This window comes from Pimephales promelas, chromosome 1 (genome assembly GCF_988280905.1).
Source record: "Pimephales promelas chromosome 1, fPimPro1.hap1.1, whole genome shotgun sequence".
NCBI classification, from domain to species: domain Eukaryota; kingdom Metazoa; phylum Chordata; class Actinopteri; order Cypriniformes; family Leuciscidae; genus Pimephales; species Pimephales promelas.
Window position 1 is genome coordinate 3,876,158 of NC_142769.1, and position 27,360 is coordinate 3,903,517.

The 27,360-nt window shown below is 35.5% G+C and overlaps 1 protein-coding gene across 3 annotated transcripts in view; it reads right to left on the bottom strand.

The window, feature by feature from the left end:
• Nucleotides 1-450: 450 nt before the first annotated feature.
• Nucleotides 451-27,360, bottom strand: part of dennd5a (DENN domain containing 5A) — a 62,390-nt gene continuing 35,480 nt past the window's right edge. For 2 of the 3 annotated variants that reach the window (XM_039690880.2, XM_039690879.2), the window contains 16 exons: nt 26,191-26,425; nt 23,156-23,306; nt 20,267-20,360; nt 17,577-17,708; nt 16,445-16,597; nt 16,263-16,350; nt 14,960-15,044; nt 10,272-10,400; nt 9,850-9,971; nt 8,983-9,128; nt 7,974-8,092; nt 7,719-7,897; nt 7,518-7,600; nt 7,311-7,434; nt 5,452-5,620; nt 451-3,356 (listed from right to left, as the gene is read on the bottom strand). In XM_039690880.2, the coding sequence (XP_039546814.2) occupies nt 3,173-3,356; nt 5,452-5,620; nt 7,311-7,434; nt 7,518-7,600; nt 7,719-7,897; nt 7,974-8,092; nt 8,983-9,128; nt 9,850-9,971; nt 10,272-10,400; nt 14,960-15,044; nt 16,263-16,350; nt 16,445-16,597; nt 17,577-17,708; nt 20,267-20,360; nt 23,156-23,306; nt 26,191-26,425 (2,193 nt within the window). In that variant the 3' untranslated portion in view covers nt 451-3,172. Of the gene's footprint in view, nt 3,357-5,451; nt 5,621-7,310; nt 7,435-7,517; nt 7,601-7,718; nt 7,898-7,973; nt 8,093-8,982; nt 9,129-9,849; nt 9,972-10,271; nt 10,401-14,959; nt 15,045-16,262; nt 16,351-16,444; nt 16,598-17,576; nt 17,709-19,062; nt 19,168-20,266; nt 20,361-23,155; nt 23,307-26,190; nt 26,426-27,360 lie in introns of all 3 variants that reach the window. The other variant, XM_039690881.2, reaches the window with a different exon arrangement.

The following is a 27,360-nucleotide window of genomic DNA, read 5'->3' on the forward strand; positions in this document are numbered from 1 at the left end:
ATCGACCAGCGTTTTTTTTTTTTTTTTTTAAATAATATTAGTTTAAAATAACGTGTCCATGTACTTTTTCCTTACAACTCGTCAGAAGTTTATTTTAAAAATAAAATTTCATATCGTTAAAGTTGAGGTTCGTGAACTTCTTTTTTTTTTAAACTCGCTTGAAAGAAAGTATTAAGTATAAGGTTCAGCAATGAGGGGCTGTTTTTTTTCTTAGTTTTTCACATTTTTAATCACCCTTTTAATACTACAAAATATTCCACTTAGTCTCTTTATTAATATGGCTATTAAACAATAAAAGTCTAATACAAATGTTTCTTAAACTGGACATGAAAATATTTAATACTAATTAAAAAAAACTAACTGATTGTACTGCAAAGAAATAATTAAACCTATTTTGGTCTTGATGAAAGTCAAAAACTTGCATCATTTAAAAAAAAAGCTGAAGCATCATTCATAACCATATTGAATTGTCACCTTTAATACATTTTATACACTGTACACAATTGTTCAATATTTAACACTACATTACACTGCGTTGTCTATAAATGTATCGAGATAAAACACAAGAAAGAAAGAAAAACTCCCAGAATGCTCATGCCAGCTGTGTTTGAACAGGAACCAGAACATTCATGATGAAATTGGCACATGAATATCAATCAGCCTTTGATGTGCTTCTCCAAGGTACATCCTACGAATGATGCTACACTCTAAAAACAGGCGAATAATTGCAATCAATATTCAATAACAAACTGTTGGAGCTGTGAATATTGCATAGCAGAAACAGAGGGGCTGCTGGGGTTTAACTAGGGACACAAACACAGCAGCTGTGCCAGTTTAATTCTACTTTAAATATGGCATTAGAGTCGCCCACAGTCGAGACCTGAGGGCTAAAGAGTGTTACGCTGCTTTAAAAGGATACATCGGTTGCTGCAACTGCTTATTAGGTGAAACGCTAATGTTATCCTTTCTACGTTGATTGTTCTCTACTCTCATAAAATATGTTTGGACATCACTTTCAGAAGTCACATCTATGATTTTAGGGGATCATCAGTTCACCCTTTTCCTACGTGGAACACAAAAGGAGATATTTATATGAACGTCCAAGCTGCTCTTTTCCCATTTAATGAACTGTGGTCACCATTCACTTTCATTGCATGGGGAAGAAAGAAAGAGGGTTTGGAATGAGTAAATGGTGACTGACTCAAGTCTATTCTGCTCACACGGACTGCCTTTATTTGATCAAAAATACAGTAAAAACAATAATATTGTGAAATATTATTACAACTGTTTTTTATCTCTATAGTAAAATTTTCAGCATCATGACTCCAGTATTCAGTGTCACATGATCCACAAATCTGGAGTAACGATGTTGAAAATTCAACATTTTGCATCACAGGAATAAATGACATTTTTATTAAAATAGAAAACAGTTATTTAAAATTGTAATAATGTTTCGCAATAGTGAGCTGCAGAGACTTCTCAAAAAATAACAAAAACATTGAGGTCCTGTTTACACGAGAACGATTCCGGGTGAAAACGTAAAAATATTTTATCAGATGCGTCTTTCGTTTACATGGTGACGCCGTTTTTGGGGCTTAAAAACGAAAAAAGTGAAACCACCCTCTAGAGTGGAAATCTTAAAAACGCTCCACGTGTAAAGGGTAAAAACGCAAACGTCTGGTTGCCAGTGAATGTTGTACGCAAGCGCGCGGACTTGGCGTTGTTGTGTGGCAGCGCTTCACATCGCCACCTAGCCGCCTGGAGTGCATACTACATTGAATTTCACACTTTTGCGTCACTAAATAAATACACGCGGATTTCCCACCCAAAACGCCGGTCTAAACGCAGAATAAAAAGTGATAACGCAACGCCACTTTTGCGTTTTCTCTTCAGAATCGTTTCAGCGTAAACAGCCTAAAACATTATTCCAAACTTTGACCGGTAGTGTAATGTATGGGGTGAACTGTCTCTTTAAACTGATTTGCATTTGAAATCACACAAGCCTCTGGTTTTGTTTAAAAAAAAAAAATTACTTTCTTTTATTTGTAACACTTTACTTGAATGTGTGCATAAGATACGTTCATAACCATGACATATGTCTTGAATATGAAGGAAGGTTTATGTATGTTTATGACAACTGTCATTAAGTGTCATTCGCTCAGTTATGACATTTTGAATGCAAATATGACTTTGTTTAAGATGTCTTTGTTGTGATACCTTGACATAAACCATAAAATCATAACCTGTCAGTGTCTTTGTCATGACAACTTGACGTAAAATGTGGTTGGCTTTGACATTGGCTGTCATGAGGCCATTATAACTGTGTCATGTGACCTCAACTACAGTGGTACTAATTGAATTTGTCATTAAAAAGTTATAATGATTTATGACAGCCAATGTTAGCTAATGTAATGTTAACCAATAAAGCTAGGTGGTTTCTTACGTTTGATAATTAATCATGTTTATGACAGGTTGTGTTGTCTTAGTAATGTCAAGGTGTCATAACAAAGACACTGACTGGTTATGATGTATTGGTGTATGTCAAGGTGTCACAACAAAGACATCTCAAACAATGTCATATTTGCATTAAGAGTGAGCGAATGACACTTGTCACAAACATGTCATGATTATGAAGGGGTCATGTTAGTCTTATGCACACCGCTTCAAGTAAAGTGTCACCCTTTTGGTGAGTAAAATAAGAATTCCCCACAAGTTGTACTTATAAAGCATACTTCTACATCATTTGCTTCAAACTCTGCATGGTGACAGTATGGATTCGATTAGAGCACAGAGCAAGCAACCTGACACATATCAAAATAACACTGTTCTTCTTTGAAAATATAATAACAGTTTTTCTCACATGTTTCCCTTTTAAATATAGCCATTGTCAGCAGTCCACAACAACAACGAAAAATATTGAGCTTTCAGTAAAACGGTTTAGCACAGGTGGGAGTTTTCACCTTTCCAGAAACGTATGGATCAAAATAGAGGACATATTTGAACGTCAGATGATAAAAATGATGACACGTTTGAAAAGACTCATTGCACTTAATATATGGCAAACATGACAGTAGCTTTAACGTAAGCCAGGTTAAGTCCTTGTTCAAGTCTGTCCATGTAAAAAAACAAAAACGTTAGTCCATGGTCCCGCTGATCTGTGTGTTAGTTCGCGTTAGATCCCGATGCCTTTGACGAGAGACGCCTCCAGAGTGATATTGAATTCCTGCAGAGTCTGTAGCACTCGAATCAGAGAGTTCACCAGAGAATGGTCCTTTAAGAGCGCCATGTCCTCGTACATCTGTGCTGTGATTGGACACTCGGCGAGGAGCGCGATCCAGTGGTGCAGCAGGTGATCTCTGCAAGCAGAAAGACAGCAGATGTGACAAAAGAGCATCTCCATTCATCTCAAAGACCCTTGAGTAATATAGCTGTTTGTTCATGTAAATATTCTACAGAGTCGAAGGGTGTCGATCTCTCCACCAGAGAACAGCAAGTCCCAGCAAACACAATGTTCCCCTAACGTTACTATTTGGTTTCCGTTTGGTTTGGTTTTTCAGAAACAAAGAATGTTATGGGAATGTTCTTTTTAGGTTTTATTTTTTGCAACCATAAAATAATGTTCCCAAAATGTTGCGGGGTGGTTATTTTTAAATAACCTAAAAATACCTTATACAGAACGTTCCATAGGGGTTATTTTGTTTAACCCCTTAGCTCTCACCCCCATTTTTGAGAATGGGGGTTAAAATGCACTATTCACACTTAAATGGTTGTAATTCAAGAATGCTTTGGAATATACAAGTTTGGTCTTGTTTTAAAGGAAACACTCAGCAGATTATTGCTGAAGTGAAAACATTAAAAAAAAATGAAAGTATGAAAAAGTTTTGGAAGTTTAAATTCACAGTAAATCAAATATACTGTATCATATATTTTTCATTTTATATAAAATATATATTTTACAAAATATTTTTACTCTAAAATTACTATAAAATCAAAGCCATAAATCTAACTAAGTTATGTTCCAATTTTGAAGTTGATATCACAAAAATTGAAGTTCCCGTGCGATTTTGTTCAGGCGTAGTACCAAAAATAGCCACCGGGTGCCATTGAATTCCATTGAATTTAGTTGTATACATTCTGCCTAAACAAATTAATACATTTCTGTCCAAATATCAATTCTGTCTCAAGATTAGAAAAGGTTTTGATCATAAATTATGAAATATAATGATGCCCAAAAGGGGAGGAGCCTGATAAAATAAGTACGGTTTCTATGGTAACGCAATTTTCAATTATAAAACGGTTTATAAGCTTTCAAATGTTACCTAATTTATGATAACTACTAAAATATGGGATATAATAAAAAAGGCGATAAAAAAAATTATATTATATTTTAGAGGATAATATATATACATTATAATTTTTGGAGGATAATATTATATTATATTTTGGTATTTTTTATTGAAAAATACTAGATTATATGTTTTATTATGAACTTTTAGCATAAAAACAGAAGTTTCAATGATTAAAAGTGGGTGCATCGATCCATTGAGGAGTAATTATGATCGGTTCAGAAATCATCGGGCCAATCAAATTGCCAGGGCGGGCTTTATACAATGATTGACAGGTGGTCTTCAGTAACGTAATCCTCACGTCATCAAAGTGCGCTTGTCAAAGATGACTGCAGCTGGAGAAATGAGATGTATAGATTCCGCTGCCGCGTCTTTTGTAAAATAAATCGCCAGCGCATTCATTTTAATAGACAAACAGAGAACTGCAATCAAGGCATTTGTCGGTCGGAAAGATATTTTTGTCGTCCTTCCTACACGATTCGGGAAAAGTGTAACTTATCAGCTGGCTCTGACGGTCGTTAAGAAGATGGGACGTAATGAAAAGCCTGTGGTCGTTGTGGTTTCTCCTTTGGTGGCACTCATGGAGAAGTAAGTAAAAGAAGTAACACTCGTTATTTAACTTCTAAAATAAATAAAGTTAGGCTACGTTCTGTATTTGAAAACTGCGCTATGCAAAGGAGTTGACTATGCGTTGCTCTGATTGGTTGGTAGGTCTACCGCCCTCAAGTTTTTTTTTTGTCCTGGTTCGGTTACGACACGCCTCAATCAAAGCCCAATAGAGCAGTTTCAGACTCATATTCTTTCTTGAATATGACGAAGTCAGGCTACAGAACTCCTGTTATGATGCAGATTTTTTGAGGTGCACTCTTATCATAAATTCATCAATTACTCTACATAATTTGTAACACAAAACACGGGTAGAAAATCTATTTAGAAGTCTCAGACCTTTCCAACAATATATAATTTGTCATAATTAGATTAAGATTTAATAGAAATATAGTGAAGTAAAGTTAGTCGTCCTGGTACCGGGACGGTGACAGTTAAGGGGTTAAAACTAAGAAATACTCTAAAACAGTAAAAAAGACCAACGTAAATAATGACCAACCTGGCGCCGAGACACACCAGCATCTGAAACTTCCCATCTTTGCCGATGTTTCTGGGTGTGCCGTTGATGGCGCGCATGAAATGGCAGAAATGACGGACTCTCATCAGCCAGTTCTCGTCCTGGGTCATCTGACTCTGCTCCGCGCTCTCAAAGTAAACCTGTGATTTTTCTGTGGCAATACAGAATATGAAACAGAAGGATTTAGGATAATTGGCAACATTTTGAGGTATCACTCATGTTCCCAATAGGATTTAGGTTATAACAAACTCCTAGTCTCAGCTGCAAACTACAGACCGCCAAGATGTACAGGAAAAATGGTAATATTATTACAATTTAAAATAGCCGGTTTCCATTTGAATAAATGTGAAAGTGTAATTTATTCCTGTGATTCAAAGTTGAATTTTCAGCATCGTTACGCCAGTCTTCAGAAATCACTCTGATATGTGGATTTATGCTCAAGATACATTTCTCACTATAATCATCAATGTTGAAAACGGCTGTGCTGCTTAACATTTTTGAGGACAAAAAGACAAAAGCAATTTTAAGGATTCGTTGACTTTTAATGAATAGAAAAGTTCACATAAAAAGCATTTATTTGAAAGTATTTTTTTGTAATACTATTAATGTCTGTACTGTCAGATTTGATCAATTTGATGCATTTTTGCTGAATAGAAGTATTAATTCCTTAAAAAATTAAAAAGTAATTTGACAGTAGTGAATAAAAAGGCACATAAACAAAACAAACTGTGATCGATTCCTTTACATGTCAATCAAACTTCTCTTCCTGTCTAAGTGGGCGGCTCTTGATCAAAATATGCAGTATAAATATTAGGGCTGGGTAATAAATATCGATTTCTCGATATTAATCGATTCTCATCTTTACGAACCGATATCGATTCTTAAATCTCAAGAATCGATTAGTCATCCTGTTTCATTTGAATGAATGGGACATTGTATCGCGGCTGCGCGCATCCCAAAAAAATCGCAATAATCTTTGTCCTTTGTTACTATTGACATGAAACAACGTCTCAATTGTCAAATTACGTCCATTTTCTTTAGAAACTAAAAAACATAAATAACGTTTTGGCGCTGTGGCATGAGATCGCTCTGGTGCAGCTCAAGAGAAGCAGCAGCGCTGATCTCTCTTCCGGGTTAATAATACCAGTTACAGCGCGAAATAAACATGAACGAGCATCTGAAAGTGTGTTAAAAGAGAGTACAACTTCGCATTACGTCACATTGATTCGCTCAATCAGTGTTTCAACCGTGGAAAGACGTCAACAGCTTGTAATCAATGTCATGTATCGTCATATTTACCTCAGAAAACCCACATAAACTCGTTAGTCAGATAGAAAAAATAACTCCAGAGAGGAGCATTTTGCTAAATATATACACCATATTACATATGCATTATAATCTTAATGTTCTTCAATATTTAATGCATATTTGAATAAATCTGGCAAGTTTTTATGACAGCCACCATTTAAAAGTTTATTTTTATATAATCTTCTTATTATAAAAATTAATAAAAGTGTAATTAGGCTAATGAAGCCTAGTAGGCTACAACTAGACTCCCATAGTTTACAGCATTAGTTAAGAGATTTGATTTCCTTGAGAAAATTTGCCATTTATTGTAAAATAAACTAATCCAAAATCCAAAATAATCAATATTGAATCGAATCGAAATCGAATTGCAAGCTTGTGAATCGAAATCGAATCGAATTGTGAAATGTGTCAATAACCAGCCCTAATAAATATACAATATGAATAACACTTAATCATGTCTGATAGGACAAAAACACCAAGTATGAGAACTTAATCATAAAAAAAATGTTATGGAATGCAACAGTATTTATTACCAAGAAAGTCCCAAATGAAGACGTTCTTGAAAAGGCGTGGTGACTTGAATCCATGCTGGAACACCTGCTCTAGAGCCCAAACTAAACCATACTCTCCACACAAAAGCAACGTGAGGCTTCCTCTCTACAAGAGAAGAAAGAAGAGAGATCATCAATATACGCTGATTTCATCCACATTTCTCCTTTCCACTCTTTGTTTGTCTTTACCTCTTTTTCTGGCTTATGGAAGTGTTTGACGATCCCATTAATGGCCTCTCCCACTCCTTCCTGGATCTGGCCTGTGTTTAACTCTAGAGGACACACAACGGGAAACATGCTTGAGACAACAAATATCCTCCAGCAATAAGTGCAGTTATAAAATACATAAGCTGTGACTTTTGACTTTTATAAAAACTTCCAAGCACACACTTGGTTTGCTGTTTGGAGAAATGGTGACAAATCTTCGCATCATCCCGGGGGATTGCTGCATTGGAGGAGTCCGGCACATTCTTTCTTCGTTCTCCGTGTTAGTCACCAATTCGCCCACCAGTATCCTCTCCAAGCTGCCATCATCCACTCCTTTACCCAGCCAACGGCCGCACGGAAACCTACACAACAGACCGTCAGTTGAGGGACTAGTAATGGATAATGTGATCATGGTGCTACTAAAATCTTGGCACTCACTTGTACGTGTGCCCTGTGATCCCATTGCGGACCATTACGCACTCCACCAGCCACTTAGCATACAGCCCTGAGTTATCGTGGCCCATCTGTATGGTGGTCAGCTTCCCCAGGTTCTGGCACTGTGTGAAGTACAAACAGAATTATACAACAAACCTCGAACAAACAGATTACCAAAACAGGAAGTCACCTTGGGGGTTTCAATAGTCAATTTGTGTGCTACATGGTGCTCAAATATATAGTGAAACTTTATTACTTTTTAATGTATTATTTTTTAATTCTTATTTATCGTACTTATATAAATGTTCTTTCTATAATCTTGTATATGTATATATGTATTTATGTATGTATGTATATATGCATGCATGTATGTGTGTATGCATGCATGTATGCATGAATGTATATATGCATGCATGTATGCAAGCATTTGTGTATGTATGCATGAAAGTATGTATGCATGTATGCGTATATATGCATGTATGCATGCAAGTATTTATGTATGTATGTATGTATGTAGTATATATGTATGTATGCATGCATGTGTGTGTGCAAGCATGTATGTGTGTATGTATGCATGTATGCATGCATGTGGGTATGTATGTATGTATGTATGCATGTGTGCGTGTATGTATGCATGTATGCATGTGTGTGTGTATGTATGTATGTATATACATGTATATATGTATGTGTGTATGCATGCATGTAGGTATGTATATATATATATATTAAATATATATATGTGTGTGTATGCATGCATGCAAGTATGTATGTATGTATGTATGTATATATGTATCTGTGTATGCATGTATGCAAGTATGTATGTATGTATGCATGCGTGTATATATGCATTTAAGTATGTATGTATGCATGTGTGTATGTGTGCATGTACCCAGAGCTCCTGAAAACCACAATAAATTCCCAAAATTAAATTTTGTGTTTGCGCACACTTGGCGAATAAAGTTCATTCTGATTCTGAAACGGGGTAATGAGTTAAAGAGCGTAGGTGTATCACCTCAAACGTAATCTCCAGAGTATTTTTGGGGACCTGCAGGACCCCAGTCTCAGCGAGCTCCCCTGAGACGCACACCCAGGGGTTGGCCGTAAACATGGAGCCACCTAGTTTCTTACTAGGAATGATGACCACGTGGTACGGTATCACTGTGAACAAAACAAAGGACGAGGTCAAGAGTACTTTATTTGATACAAGAGTTATTATAATAAATATACATGTTTTAATTTGGCTAGTGATGCAATATTAAGCAACACATGTGATTTAACAGTGATTTAACGCACATTTTATTAGGCCACATTCATTTAACGTGAGTCTAAAGACACGAAAATGCCTCAAAAATGTTAATTATTTATATTAATATGAAATGTATAATTCTAATATATATTTTTATATTAATTAGTATGTAAGATATGCTGCTGCATAAACAGACATTCATAAATCCCATATTAGATTAGTGGAGGGCTTCAGGGTTTAAAACCATTAAGCTTTTGTAGTTGAGAGTAACAATTAGGGCTGAGAGTTATATATATATATATATATATATATATATATATATGAAGAGTTCAGATGCAAAAGCCTCTAAATGCCATTTGAAATTTTCTTCTAAAATGACAATTTTTATCAAGCTTGTATATTTAAGTTCAGTAATTTCACTTAAATGACAATTAATAGGTAATCTTCATTGCCATTTAAGTGAAATTACTGAACTTAAATATACAAGCTTGATAAAAATGATCATTTTAGAAGAAAATTTCAAATGGCATTTAGAGGCTTTTGCATCTGAACTCTTCATATATATATCTATATATATATATATAGTAAACTCTTAAAATGATGTGTCTGCAATTCGAGATTGAATCCTCTTACTAATTGTTGTGAAGACATTGGTAAAGCAGAAGTAGTCCACAGCGTTGAAAGAGAGGAGATGGTAGAGGAACTGCTCCTTTTCATCATCGCAGCGCAAGAAAGCATATCGCTTATAGAGTTTCCTTCAAATAAACACAACCAAACATTGTAAATCATACAGCTTTGAGATAAAAGTCAAGTGCATGTTTAAAGAACCTGAAGAAAATGAGTTCTTCAGGTCAGAAGAGGACACCACAAAGAGTGTGGATGAGCCACTTCAGCTCAAGGCCCATTAATAATACATAACAAAAAAAAAAAAACACTTCATTTTTAATGAAGCCGTATTCTTTGCTGTGCTACATCTCTTACACTTGAAAGTGTTCGTCTCTACTCTACAGTACATCACCTTCTACACCACTAAAGAACGAGTCGATAGGTCTTACTTAGTGAGCTCATGGTCCGACAGCAGTTGTTTCAGGTGCCGGGATAGTAGCTTCTTCTCCATGGAGAGACGCACCCATGCCCTGGCCTTCCCAACATCCGTCTTGATCTCACTGATGTTCTGGATGTGCCTGGAAAATGACAGATAACAGATGTCATATACTGATAACAGGACTTTCAATTCCAATTTCCACTAGAATTATGCAAACGAACTAACAAGATGTGACGCCACATCGCGGCATGAGATAAAAGGAATGTTAGCCAAGATTAATGATCTTTGCAATGGAAGTGAATCAATCAAAAACTAACTTTAGCTGGATAACTTTATTCTAGAGCTGCTGTAAAGTCAAAACAATCTCTGTTACTTGAATTGCTTATTATCAATGTAAAGCTGCTTTGAAACATTCTGTATTGTTAAAAGCCCTATATAAATTAAAGGAGTAGTTCACTTTTAAAAAACCTTTTCCTGATAATTTACTCACCCCCACGTCATCCAAGATGTCCATGTCTTTCTTTCTTCAGTCCAAAAAAATTTAAGGTTTTTGATGAAAACATTCCAGGATTTTCTCCATATAATGGACTTCAATGGGGTCCAAACGGTTCAAAGTCCAAAAGACAGTTTCAGAGCAGCTTTAAAGAGCTTTAAACGACTTTAAACGACTCTAGCGAAACGATCGGCCATTTAAAAAATAAATAAAAAAGTTTAAGTTTTATAAGCTCAAATGCTCGCCTTGCTCTGTTCTGTGATGCGCGTTCGGGACACTCCTGTTCGAACCCGTTCATCAAAATGAACAAATCTTTTTTCGAGTCATGACTCAAAGGGTCTTAAATAAAACCCTTATTCATCGTCTGATGTCGTTTAAAGCCCTTTGAAGCTGCACTGAAACTCTCATTTGGACCTTGAACCGTTTGGTTCCCATTGAAGTCCATTATATGGAGAAAATCCTGGAACGTTTTCATCAAAAACCTTAATTTCTTTTCGACTGAAGAGAGAAAGACATGGACATCTTGGATGCATGGGGGTGAGTACATTATCAGCAAAAGTTTTTTCGAAAAGTGAATTTTAAGGTGACTTGACTTAACTTAAATACTCTGAACGAAAGAGTATTTTATTTTTCCAATGGGTTTCGAATCCCTAAATGGTTTTCAAATTCCAAGACATAGGGTTGAGTTGTCATTTTTTATTTTATTACAAGATCATCTGTAATGTTGTTTATTGCAACATTTGTACCCATGCACATATCTGGAATTTGTTTAATATTTTTAAATTTAAACGAAAAGGGTTGTGTTTTCTGTTTAGTTTTATTATAAATATAGGCTACCGTACATGCATGCAGTGAATATAATCAATAGGCTATGCGTTGCCTGAACCACATTTCTGTGCTTATAATCTTTAAAATGTACTTAAATGAACTCAAAAATGAGCTGAGTGGTGTTTTATAACATGTTTTCGTTTTATTGTTGTCTAAAATGTACAAACAGAGATAACCGGAGTAGCAGAGCGAGATGAGTGATGCTTTCAAGAACGCGCTGTTCCAGATTAGCAGAATTACTGGACTCGCGTCCTTGGGAGTCATTCTCCTGAGTCGGACTTTGCGGGGGCTACTTGGTATTGAGAAACAAACATGCCAAGAAGCAAGAACAAGATGTGCTATATGACTGTAGCAAGTCATTTTAGCTTTTATTCATTTCCAGGATATGAATTCTTGATAGCAACAATTAGGGCTGTCAAACGATTAATCGCGATTAATCGCATCCAAAATAAAAGTTTTTGTTTACATAATATATGTGGGTGCACTGTGTATAATTATTTTATATATATAAATACACACACATGCTTGTATATATTTAAGAAATATTTTCATGTATATATAGATTTACATTAATATAAATATTTTATATTTAAATAATATTTTTTCTTAAATAACATGCATGTGTGTGTGTATATATATATATATATATATATATATATATACAAAATAATTATACACAGTGCACACGCGTATATTATGTAAACAAAAACGATTATTTTGGATGCGATTAATCGTTTGACAGCCCTAGCAACAATTTAATTACTGATATCTGTAATTGTATTTTCACTAGTGAAATGTCACCATAGGCTGCCATTCAAAATCAATTGTCGATATCAAGAATATATTTTTTACTAGTAGAAATATCATTTTTGATATCAATAATTTAGGGCTGGGCAAAAATAAATTGCAATTAATCGCATCTAAAATAAAAGTCTGTGTTTACATAATATATTTGTGTGTGCTGTATATAATTATTTTCTATATATAAATACACACACATGCATGTATATATTTAAGAAAATGTGTTATTCACATATAAAATATTTATATTTATATAATATAGATTATGTATATATATATATATATATATATACATACAGAATTTAAGCGCAAATAATTCTTAAATATATACATGCATGCATAGGTATTTATATATACAAAATAATTATATACAGCACACACAAATATATTATGTAAACACAGACTTTTATTTTGGATGCGATTAATCGCAATTAATTTTTGCACAGCCCTACAATAATTACATTGTTACTAGTAAAAATGTGAACTAAATTGTCACTAGCTGAAATGTCTATTCTTGATATCAACAATTCAACTGCTACTAGTTAAACCTTTCATTTTTGATATCTGAAAATGTATTTCTGATATCATGAATGAGATTGTTACTAGTAAGAAAGCCATTTTAGATATCTAAAACAAGATTGATATCAGAAATACATTTTCATTTTTTACTAGTAGCCATTGAATTGTTGATATCAACAATTAATATCCTGGAAATGAATAAAAGTTAAAACGGCTAGCCATAGTATGTCATCCATTGTTGTTTACTATGTCGCTTCCTTCTTCGCGCAAAAATTACGTCGATCGCTTCTTTACGGTACTGTTGGCGGCGGAAACGCTAGCATACTGTAACGAACCGTACCGCTCACTCGAAACGAGCCATAAAAATCAAAAGGGCTCTTGGTGAGATCCCGCCATGCACAGGTTTGCAGTGCGATGGGAATTCGCCAGCGTTTCAGGAGAGAAAATGGGGGCAGGAGAAATGTCTCAGACTCCCTCGAGCATCAGCCAGTCGCTATCATACATGCCACGTCCAGACACATTCTCGTCCACTCCACCTCTAGTAGTCCACACTGTCTGACCTTCCATTACATAAATGCATTATAGCGTTCAGCTCTGCCCTCCAGACTCTACAAACCTCACAATTACACTCTGCTGAAGCCAGATTTTCAAGTAGACCTGCAGCCATAATATTAATGCACTATATTACGCCGACATCAGGAAAAAAAGGTACCACGAAGGTAATACTTTTATGATAAATACTGTGCTGTTAACACCATTTCTGTTGAATGCATTGTCAATAGGAGATGCTAACATGGCTAAAGTTACGCCGAGGGGTTCATGCACTGGCACAGTTCAGCTCAGCAGGGGGTCTGGTGTTAATTAGGCTGGAAATAATGTGGCGACATGAAACGTCTCAGTGCTTTCTTCACGCGATGTGAGGAGTCACACCCCCCTCCCCCTTCCCATCTAAGACCATACACGCTCAGCCTACCTGTGCTTTCATAAAAACCATATAAAAAATTCAGTTTCAGTTCATAAATTGATTTAAATGTTAAACTGTATAAACTAAAATTAATGAAAAATACATCCTTAGGTTTCAGGGTATAGTTTCATATTGTCTGACTATCAATCTGATTCTTGTTTTTTGGAATTACAAAAAGAAAAATGTATACACAAAACAGGTTTATTCTGATGTACTGACACACAAATTGTCACTTTAAATGACTGATGTAGTAATGTGAGCTCATTCGATGGACATCCCGTTCCTTTATTTTGTTGCATTGGTGCAGTGACTACATTATCCTTTCTTTGTTTTTAACATGCCCATTTACAAGTTCAGTATTGTATTTTAGGGGTAGAGTTAAGCCTATATTATTTTTTACAAAAAAACAAGAAGAGTGCTCTAAATTGCAGTTTTTCCCATTCATTTCTATAGGGTGCCCATTTTTGGGCAAATACGGGATTAAGGAGTTTTTTTTTTCACCCACTTAACATTGTAGAATTGAGTCAAAAAAACGTGTGTGTGTTCTGGAGGCAAACTTAGGAAAAGTAGCCAAGTCTTGATCCGCTCAGATCAAGGGAAGTATTTTTAAAAAAATAATCAAAACGATTTTGCCCAAATTTGTCCAGAATACGGTTTTAGGGATAATTATTTTATATATATGCACACACATGCATGTATATATTTGAGAAATATTTTCATGTATATACTGTATATATATAATTTATATTATATATAAATATTTTATATATAAATAATATTTTTTTTCTTAAAACCAATGCATTTGTGTGTATTATATATATAAAATAATTATACACAGTGCACCCACATATATTATGTAAACAAAAACTTTTATTTTGGATGCAATTAATCATGACAGCCCTAATATTTACATGATTTGATGTAAAAAAAAAAAAAAAAACACACTTTTTTTTTTAATCATACTGCACATTGCTATATATGTCAAACCAAAACCACTAAAGCCAGAACCAAGAACGAAGAGTACATGCAAAGGACTCGTCACTTCTGTGTAGTGAGATTGCTTTACTTTATACTATAATGGTTTAATGCTCACCTCATGTCCTGGATCAAGGAGACTTTGAGAGGCGGCAGTGCACAGCTAGCATCCGACTTCCGTCTCTCTGTGTCATGAATGATACCTGAGACACAAAACAGGGAAAATATGCTGAAAAATCAAACATAACAAAAGCTTTTCAGCATGTTTTCAATGAAAGCCAACTACCTAAGCACTGCACTGGCTTTCTGTTCCAAACCCTAGCGAGCTGCTGACCTGGAAAGCATTTTGACATCATAGTAAACATATCCGATGCGGAGGTTGTTCCACCAGCAAAAAAAAAAAAAAAAAAAAAAAAAAATATATATATATATATATAGGCAGCAATGCATATATCCCAGAATGCACTGCACCAAATTCAGTGAACGTAAAATAAAAACACATATTGTATTCAATTGTAAAAATGTACTCTGGCGCTTGTGTTTTATGCTGTATAAAATGCAGTGTTATTTTATTATTATGTATATATATGTTTATATTATTAATTAATGTTTTAATTAGCTTTTATTGTACATTTTCAAACTTTGAACTCATTATGAACAAACAAATGTAATCTATGACAAAGATTGTTTCACTATGTATTTTTAATCACTTTAAAATTATGTAATATTTATGAATATGATAACGTACTTGCATTTGGTTGCGACTGCAGTGCGCTTGCAGAGACTCCGCCCACACACTCTTCTGATTGGCTGTGATTTTTTATTGATTTGGTTGCGTTTGCAGTGTGCTTGGCGAGACGCCGTTTACACACTCTTCTGATTGGCTAAGGTTTTTTATTGATTTTGTCATGTCGTGTCTGGTGTGGACAGACAAATTGCTCATCGCTGGAATCTGGTTAAGACTGTTCTAATTATAGTAATTTTAGTTGACTAAGTTTTTCATCTAATATTTATATTAGATGTAACAGAGTTACAAAGTGCAAAAATGATTGTATCTAGGGCAAAAAGTTAATTGCGATTAATCGCATCCAAAATAAAAGTCTGTGTTTACATAATATATTTGTGTGTGCTGTATATATATATAAATACCTATGCATGCATGTATATATTTAAGAATTATTTGCGCTTAAATTCTGTATATATTTATAAATACATAATCTATATTATATAAATATAAATATTTTATATATGAATAACACATTTTCTTAAATATATACATGCATGTGTGTGTATTTATATATACAACATAATTATATACAGCACACAAAAACATATTATGTAAACACAGACTTTTATTTTGGATGCGATTAATCGCAATTAAATTTTGCACAGCCCTAATTATCACATTCAAAGTATTTTACCAGGAGGGCCAAGGCCTGCTGGAGTGGCGTCTCTCTTCTCTTTACTCTCTTGATAATGTAAGAGGTGCGACCATAAGGCGGATTTTCCCTGAAAAACACACAGAACAGGACCATTTCAAACAATGCAACTACATTACTACTTTCATAACAGTACTTGCAGAGTGTGTGTGAAGTCTATTTACCTGCTTGACCTGCAGACCGTGGCTCCAGATTCTTTCCAGCAGATCACACAAGCTAGCGATGAGCGTGTTCTCCTCCACGCCGGTGATGCTAACCTCCCCGTGTCCCAGCTCCACCGCTTCCCGTCCCATTTTCTCCACCAGCATGCGCTTCGTCTGAGACACAGATCAAATGGGTTACAGTTTACATCCTTGAACTATCTGAATCACCCATTCCAGGTTTATTACATCAACATGTAAAGCGGAGTCTATTACCAAACTGGCACGATTATTTTACGCCCAGCGCGGCAGTTCATTAGCAAATGCTGCTCCATCTGAACACCAGAGGGCGTCTTACTCACACACGCCAAATATGCCCCGCCGCAGAAGTACGATAACACACATCATTCCAGGAAATCCCTATCGCTGTAGCTGAATAAACAGAAGACTGCAACGCTTCGATTGATTAATGACTAATAAACACACGACTGCTTTATTCCGTGTAAGAAGCCACATCATCTGTCCTTATGAAGTGAGTTTGGAGTAAAAGCATGCGATTAAATGCGGTCTTTTGTTGGACAAGAGGTTCATAAATGCTTCTCACGTTTGGAAATATGTGTTGCTTTTTCAAATCCACATTATAAGACACTCAAACTCGCAGTGCTTTCAGATGGAGCAGCGTTTACAGAGCCGTACATCAATGACAAGCTGCGTGTAGGAGCCTAATTTTGACAATTATTGCATATTATGTTTTCGTGTTTAATATTCGTGTTTTGATTGTAACTTTCTTTCTTTGCGTGTGCTAATTAGATATATATTCTCTATATTTACCTTGAAATCTGTTGTGTAAAAATTGTACACTGGCCCTTTAAGGATTACGACGGTAAGTGAGGTGGTGGTGCGTTTTCTTTACCGCATTCGTGATATTTAGGATTTAATATTATATTTTGTTTCTTGTTTTATTTACTAACGAGTTTGGATTAAAGGAAGAATTTACGTGAAGAAAACGGTGCATGTGAATTTTTTTTATTTTAATTTGACAAAAGCGAGTTGACTGGAATCGCAATAAGCCAAATCGGTTTAAGTGCCATTTCATGTAAATTGCGATTAATTGTGCAGCCCTATACCAAACCTAGAGGAAGATCAAAACGCACACCTTATTTCTGCACTCCTTTAACAGTCCCTCTACAAACTTCCAGTTGGTCTGTGCAATGACTGACGGCGACAGGTTGGAGAGTTTGGGCTGGCGGAGAGTGGTGCCAAGGTTCCTGGCCTCCTGGATGTATTTCTGCAAGGGAATATCAAAAAAGTTACATGACGTCAAAGAAAAGACTTTGTGGCTTTTGAACAACGAGTTAAACAGCTAAATACCCAGAGTTCACTGGGCTTAACCATGTGTGCTGCACACATCCTGAAAAGTGAAAGCAAAACATTTCGATCGCCCCCTGGTGGTTGGTCACAGTATAGGTCATCAACCCCGCCCTCACCACGTAACCAAATAAGACTCGAGTCAAAATTAAAATATCCAAAATATCTGGTTTCTGTCATTTTAAGTTGTTCTTATGATGCTGACGCATGATTCGTTCACGCCTTCGGTTTTCCCATTTATAAATACACACACATGCTTGTATATATTTAAGAAATATTTTCATGTATATACTGTATATAGATTTATATATAATTTATATTATATATAAATATAAATATTTTTCATATAAATAATATTTTTTCTTAAATGCATATGTGTGTATTTATATATATATATATATATATATATATATACACAAAATAATTATGCACAGACTGTACTGTAACTGTAACACAGTGCACCCACATATATTATGTAAACAAAAACTTTTATTTTGGATTTATTTTATTTTAATCACGATTAATCGTTTGATAGACCTAAGAACACCTATAACTAAACATTAAATCTGAACTTGGTTGTGTCTTAAATTAATCAAATCTCATTTAAATAACATTTGATTCTAATGAAGAAATTTCCGGGCTATATTTCACCCCCAAATCAAATTATAAAAAAATAAATAATTTTTTTTTTTTAAACATACATATATGAATGAAACCTATTTTTTTTTTAAATCATATCCTTTTTTCCATGGCAATTAAGGGAATACTCTTCTTATGTGGGGCACAAAAAGAGAAAATTAAAAGAATATTTGATAAAATAACAATAAATGGCGACTGTTAAGTCCACAAAACAAAAGTGTCCTAAAATGCGCACCATAACTCAAGTATACATCAATGCAACTGTGTATTATTCAAAATGTTCTCTTTTTGCGTTCCACGGAAGAAATTCATAAAATCTCATTTACATTTGCAGTACAGGAATGAGAATGGTAGGCTACTGACAACAGGGGAAGAGGGTTTTAATGCATTTAACCATCATGAAAACTCTTTTATTATTATTTCTAATTTCTTTAGTTTGATTTCGGGGTAACATACGACCCAGACATTTTTTTCCTGCAGTAAATTGTCAATGACTTGCACATCTGGGCTGATTCGGGAGAGATTTCATTCAAGTGGGGAAGTGGGATCAAGCTTTCAGGACGGGGAGGTCATTGAGGAATGTCAGAGTGGGCACAGATTAGGATTCACAGCCTGATCTCTCATCGATCACATACCACATCCACCGTGACGGACTTTAGACAGGGCCTGAAGGACTGCGAGAACCAGTAGTAGTCCAGAGCCAGCTGAAGCTGAAGCTCAGAAAACAGACACTCCACATGCTGAGAGTGTGCGTGTGTGTGTGTGTGAGTGCATGTGTGTGTGTGCATAAGTATATGTGTGTGTATGTTTATGTATGTGTGTGTGCGTATGTGCATGTGTGTGTGTATGTGTGTGTGTGTGTGTGTGTGTGTGGGGGGGGCAGGAGAGAGACGGACAAGTGTGAAAAAAGAGGGATGAAGAAAAGAGATCCAGGAAGAGAAAGTTAACGAAACAAACAAACAAACATTAATCATGCTATTAAAGGAACTATAAGATAATGATAATGGACAATAAAACAGCAGAACTCATAAAGAAAAATAAAGAATGAGAGAGAACAACATTCAAAAACATGCACAAAACTAACAAACATGCACACTAATGTAGACACGGATACTCATTCTTTACTATTATTATAAACTGTAGAAAATGGAAATAATAATAAACAATGAAATGACAAAAATGGGATTATGGGAATTATGTAGTGATCAAAAATATTGTACTGCATAATATCGTTAATAGTGTACACCAAAAATGTAGCACTAAAAGACTTCAGATGTGTGCTGAATATTTCCTTATTTGCTTCGTCCAATCCATATATACAAAATATTTCGTTTTATAAACACTCACTCAAAAACACACACACACACACACACACACACACACACACTCACTCACACATACACACATACCTCACACTAGCACACTCACTCACTCGTCACACACATACACTCACTCACACTCACTCACCCACCCACCCACTCACTCACCCACTCACTCACCCACTCACTCACCCACCCACCCACTCACTCACCCACTCACTCACCCACTCACTCACCCACTCACTCACTCACTCACTCACTCACTCACTCACTCACTCACCCACCCACCCACTCACTCACCCACTGACATACACACTCACTCACTCACTCACCCACCCACCCACCCACTCACCCACTCACATACACACTCACTCACATACACTCTCACCCACTCACTCACTCACTCACTCACTCACTCACCCACCCACTCACTCACCCACTGACATACTCACTCACTCACTCACCCACCCACCCACCCACTCACCCACTCACATACACACTCACTCACTCACTCACTCACCTCTCTCTGGTCATTGTCCAGATAGAGATGTTCAGTGTGCTGTTTCTGTCTGTCCCGTCTCCTCCATTGTGCTGGTGCACTGCGCTTCGCCCATCTAACACACAACAACACCGTTAGATCAAAACAAAACATTTCGAAACACTGGCCTGCCTCCACAGTTTGCACTTGGCTTATGAGAAAGAGTCTCAATGCTCGATTTACCAAAGCAGACACCTTGCTGGAGCAGCATCCTCGTTGATCTTGACGCAAATTTAATATCAACTAAAGCTGGGGCAACAACATGTTTAAGCCTTTTAAAGCAGATTTAAAGTGCCTGTGGAAGCGAATCATTACAATGACATTACAATATTACAATATACATTACAATAGGTAATCATTACAATACCACGTACCAATAAGAAATACAGTAATTCCTCATTGAAATAGTCGAAATAGTTCTTCCTCATGGTTTTGTACGGTATAAGCACATTTGCATTGCTGTTAAAAGCTGGTCCTGCTGCCATTTCCAGTTACAAGTTAAATATGTCACCACAGGGGGGCGCCAATATTACAATTATAATTCAATTGAAATAAGATGATATATACATAAAAAACAAAATAATACAAATAAATGAATATTTATCAATTATTTTATAAATAACTCAGTTCATTGATTCAGAGAAAAAGTCTCCTACAATAGGTTTACATGCAAAGGTAAAAAAATAAAACAAAACTTTTATTTTCTTATGATATCCATTGCAGCATCACATCTATTCTCACAGTGTCTGAAAAGGTTCGATAAAGGATTTGGTTTCTCTAAACAGCTCCTTTCCGAGAGCTTCCTCTGCTCTGATTGGTCAGAAACTAAAACACTAACTAAACACTGATTACCATATCCGAATCTCAGCTGCGGATCTTCCTCAGCACTAGTACACACAATGATACGAACACTAAAAATGGCATTCTGATACGGTTTTACCATATCAATTCCAGAAATGAAGATGAACGAAAGGATGAGGGCGAGTAAATGACAGATTTTATCTTTTTTTGGTGAACTAACCATCAACATTTTTAGTGATCTAATAGCTAAATGAGGGGTTTTGAATCAATTCCCTCAAACTGACAGTTCACTGACTCTTGAATGAATCTATCCGGCTTTACAAGCAAACAATCATGTTTTAGGGAAAGTCATTTCTCATTTCAGGACCAACAAGTGATGCTGGTCCATGTTGTGCCTGAGCCTTGTGTGTGGTGCTAGGCGGCTCATAGGGAATACCGGTGTTTATTTTTGTTATGCGCATTTTTAATATACCACAATACTGGTGTATGTCACTTAAACGATGTTGGGAACGTTTTTTTTTTGTGGTGATGCACAGCTGTAAGTGTTACTAAGTGTGACCGTGAAGGTGGATAGGATAAACTATAATTGATACTAGATCTCAAATTATATTACAGTGTTTCCCATTCATTGGTTCACAATATCAACACAGCCTTTTGGAAAATCCATTTGTGGTTGGCATAGACATGTGAGTGTTTTTATATGAATGTATCTGAAGTGAACTGCTAGTCTTTAGAAAATGTTCAATGTTATTTTCATTGAATCTTCCCTGATATTTATGAGCACCGCGCTGCTTTTTGTTCAGCCGTAAACAGCCTTCCAAACCTGTGTGAATTTTTTCTACAATATTCACCCATGACAGTAGCCCGGCTAACGTCAGACCACGTCTCATTGACATTGAGACGTGGTCTGGGAACCACATGTTCATTTTCTCGTATTTGAGGCGTGGTTTACGAATGCCCAGAGCCACATTATTGGATGCTACGAATGTATATCAAATGCACCTGTATCCAATCGTTTCAATTATGCCAGATGATGTATGTGGAGCAAGGAAGAAGACGATGGGTCAGAGATTTATTTGCGTCAGAATAATATCTAAGGCTGCATCGAAAGGTAACTTTGCGTCTACTGCCATGTTTGATCCATAGATATAAACAAACTGCTTCAGTGTGTCACATAGACGTCCTCATCGTCTTGCTGTTCCCTCCCCGTTCTGTGATTGGTCCCCTTGCTGAGGCGAAAATTTGGTTCATGGTATCCAGACTGCCTCACAGCGTGAATAAAATCACTCTGCACAAAGGCATTATGGGGAAACCCAGGCTAGGAAATGGTATAATTTTGAAAAATACCATGATTTTTGGTCACACCGCCCAGCACTACTTTTGTGTCATTAAAGGAGCAGTTCACTTTTAAAAAAACTTTTGCTGATAATTTACTCACCCCCATGTCATCCAAGATGTTCATGTCTTTCTTTCTTCAGTTGAAAAGAAATTAAGGTTTTTGATGAAAACGTTCCAGAATTTCAGACTTCAATGGGAACCAAACAGTTCAAGGTCCAAAAAACCGTTTCAGTGCAAACTGCAAACTGTTCAAAGGGCTTTAAATGATTCCAGACGATGAATAAGGGTCTTAACAAGCGAAACAATCACTCATTTAAAAAATAAATAACAAAATGTAAGTTTTATAAGCACAAATGCTCGCCTTGCTCTGTTCTGTGACGAGTGTTCGTGACTCCTGTTCGAACTCGTTCATCAAAATGAACAAATCTTTTTTTCGAGTCATGACTCGAAGGGTCCTTGATAAGACCCTTATTCATCGTCTGGTGTCGTTTAAAGCTGCACTGAAACTCTCATTTGGACCTTGAACTGTTTGGTCCCCATTGAAGTGCATTATATGGAGAAAATCCTGAAACGTTTTCATCAAAAAACTTAATTTCTTTTCGACTGAAGAAAGAAAGACATGGACATCTTGGATGACATGGGGGTGAGAAAATTATCAGCAAAAGTTTTTTTAAAAGTGAACTACTCCTTTAATTGATTTCTCAATACATCTGGGAAAAGATTCCTTCTCACTTGTTGCTGGTGGGTCCAGTGGAGAGCACGTCAGACTGTAAGCGAGGGAAAAAGCCCGGCTCGTAGCGGCCCTGCCCGATCTTCATGTCCAGCAGGTGGGGGTGCAGAGCCGTGTGGTCGATCTTACACAGCCGCATCTCAATGGCCTTTTCTGAAGTGACACACATCACACACACATTACTGATGAATCACCTAAGAAATTACGTTTTTAATCACATAAACACAAAACCCACAAGGTGGGAGGAAAGTGAGCTAGTGATGTGGTCGAATGAAAGAGACAGTTCAGTCACTGATGTGAACCCACACGCCACGCTCGAAATATCTCTTACACAACACTACATCCATCAGCCGTTAGAGATGCTACAGCAAGAGAACATTTATATACTTCATTTCATTTAAAGGAAAGCAAGTAAGTAGGTAACCCTTTATTGTCACATAGTCACAAGTACCAGTGAAAAATTCACTCAAACAAGAAAATTAATCATTTACTCGCCCTCAATTTGGTCCAAACCTGCTTGAGTTTCTTTCTTCTGTTGAAAATTATGGAAGATATTTTGAAGAATGCTGGTAACCAAACAGTTGCCGGACCCCAATGACTTCAATAGTAAAGTAGGGGTGTGCCACGATATATCGCAATACAAAAATGCAACAATACGTATCGTGGATAGTCCCCCCAAAATAAAAATTACTGTGTGAGAAAAATTTTTTAGTTTTCAGAGACATAATTGATGATAATGATTAAGATGATGATGATAAATGAGAGGCTTTAAAATAGTTTCCCTGACAAACATCTTTTAATCAATCATAATTCATGTTAATAACAAATACAATTTCCACTTGGCTCCATTTCCATTTTCATCAGCAGAGCTAATGGAAGACATCTGAATGCACAAATGAGCTTGATCTAAAAATCCTATCCATAATGCATTGCAGGAAGTGGATTTGAGCATGAAGCGAGCTGCCTATGGATTACAGGCTAAAACTTACAGATTTACATTTTACTGATGCGCCATGAGGAAAACAGATCAACGTTTTTCACACCATTTTATCTCACATATTTATAAAAAACATGAAAAAAAGATATAAACTCACAATTCTGGCATTTTTCTTCCAATTGCGGGTATTTATATCTTGCAATTCTGACTTTTTGTTTTGTTATGAAGTCAGAATTGCAATTGTCAGGTAAATTGATGGATTGGATATAGAAATAGCTGACTTTTTTCTCAGAATTGTGAAATATATGTGAGATAATATATAAATAATTTATAGATAATATATAGATAATATATTAATAATTATAAATATATGTGAGATAAAACGTTGCAATTACCTTTTATTCCATGGCTGAAACAAGCTTCCATACTAAATACGCACATGTAATATGTATAATTAATAAAATAAAGTATGAAACACAAATGAAACCTTTTCTTCTGTACATTTTGATATACAACCAATATGAATGAATGAATGAAAGTTATCAGTTGCTACAAATATGCAAGGATAAAAAGATAGGTAATTCAATTTTAGGGACAAGGCTATAATTATAACAATATATATATATATATATATATATATATATATATATATATATATATATATATATATATATATATTAATTATATAAAATACATTTTCCTAAATTATGGTAGCTAGTTTCCACCATAAAAAAATAAAAACTTTTATATCTTTTATTTTATCTGCTTTTATATCTCACAATTCTCAGAAAAAGTCAGAAATGCAAGATATAAATTTGCAATTCTGAGAAAAAAAAGTCAGCTATGTCTATTAGGGATGGGACGGTATGAAAATTTCATATCACGATTATAGTGTCCAAAATAATCGTGATTATCAATATTATCACGGTTTTGTTAAAAATTTATGAAAGTGCTCAAAAAGAACTGATGCTCACACTGAAAACATTTCAACAAGTTTTATAATTGAAAATCAACAAACAACAAATAAAACGAGCCTCTCTATGCAGTTTTTAAGCAAGATTCTATAGACCCTTTTACAGTTGGTAAACATGGTGACGTTTTTTTGTGGGCGGAGCTTAGGTGGAGGCAGAAAGATCCGTCTGGCCGCTTCACTAACGCTAGTTAGCAAGGATTGTTAGCTTGTTTTTTTAACAATGACTGGAGAAAATCCGAAATTATCTTAATGTGTAAGCTCACTCACTGTCCAGGACTGTGATTGTTATTTCCAAAAGTTATTTTTAATAGTTTTTTGTAAAACCCAAAATGACCACACCTCAGATTTGGTCCTCTTAAAAGGCTGAAAAATCTCCTGAGCACGGTCGCTGCCTTCCACCATTCCTTCTCGAATAGTAATTTAAAAAAAATATAGCGTGCTGCGCGCCTGCGTCAGACTGGCCGACAGGATTCAGTTAGTTATTAAAATCACGATAATCAAACACGGTTTTAATGATAATTAAATTTTAAACGATAATACTAACCGTCAGTACATTTTATCACGGTTTATCGTGAAACCGGTTATCGTCCCATCCCTAATGTCTATAGCGGTCAATTGACCTTTTTCCCCCTCAGAATTATGAGATTTAAAACCCGCAATTACCTTTTATATTTGATTTATTCCATGGCAGAAACAAGCAACCTATTAAACATATATAACTTATGAATAAAATTCTAACTTTTATTTTATTTAAAGTTTCGCTGATACAAAAGATTGGATAAAGGCAGATCTGAATGTGAGCTTGCTCAGGGTTTAAGTAACTTAAGAGTCCGTCACCACAGAGTCACAAAAGTCTGTGAATTGAAAGTGAATTTACCCATTTTATATAAAATAAAAAATACATAAAATAAATTTTATATAAAATAAAAAATAATATATAAATAATATAATATAAATGATATATAAATAATATATATATATATATATATAAATAATATAATATAAATAATTTTATATAAAAAAAAAAAAAAAAAAAAACATTAATGACAGGTAAATTTAAATGACAAAAAGTTGATACCCTGCAAGCAAGAGCTTCCGTTTGTAAATAAAACTAGTAGCCGTCTCACCTGATTCCTCAATATTGGTGCATCTCTGATACATGGAGGTCCGCAGGGTGGGCGTCCGGACATTTAACATCCGGATCTTGTCGACGCGGGAATCAAACACTCGCAGCGTGTGCTCTTTGTCCTCGTCATCGTGGCAGAGGATCTTACTGTCGATGAAAGAGGCAAACATCTGCGTCTCCAGGAAGCGGGACAGGAACGGCAGGTACGGTTCTGGCTGATCCGACAGGAAGGAGGCCTGCAGAGGGGAAAGTTTAGAAATGGTCAATGAAGAGAGTATCAGCATCCAAAACATCCAAGACTTCTTGATCAGTTACTCTAAACTTACTCATTTCAGAATTAAAGTCCCTGTAAAGGCAATTCCACAAAAAAGTTCTAAACACATTATAAATGTTGCATATGTATTGCTAAAACATATTACAAAGACTGTGAACTGTGAAGTACTGAAATGTGGAGTTAGACCGTTAAGAAATTTTTCACCCATGGTATTTTACGAATTGTTTGGGCGGGGCTAAAATAGGGCTCGATGACGCACTGGAGCCCATGAGCTCCTGGACACGCCCCTATTTGATGACGCACAGAGTCTGATCTCTCCCCTTACACCCAATAACACTCCCCGAGCACATTCGCATTCACCGCTCAATCGCGAGTGACTGTCAGTACTATTAGTTACTACAGCTGAGGCTACAGTTTGCTAGTTTTGCTATATATATATATATATATATATATGAAGAGTTCAGATGCAAAAGCCTCTAAGTGCCATTTGAAATTTTCTTCTAAAATGATAATTTTTATCAAGCTTGTATATTTAAGTTCAGTGATTTCACTTAAATGGCAATGATAATTACCTATTAATTGTTTTTTAAGTGAAATTACTGAACTTAAAAATACAAGTTTGATAAAAATCATCATTCAAGAAGACAATTTGAAATGGCATTTAGAGGCTTTTGAATCTGAACTCTTCATATATATATATATAGAATTTAAGCGCAAATAATTCTTAAATATATATATGCATGCATAGGTATTTATATATACAAAATAATTATATACAGCACACACAAATATATTATGTAAACACAGACTTTTATTTTGGATGCAATTAATCGCAATTAATTTTTGCACATCTCTAAAAAAAAACGTATAATAATAATGCATGATGCTTCTGTAGCC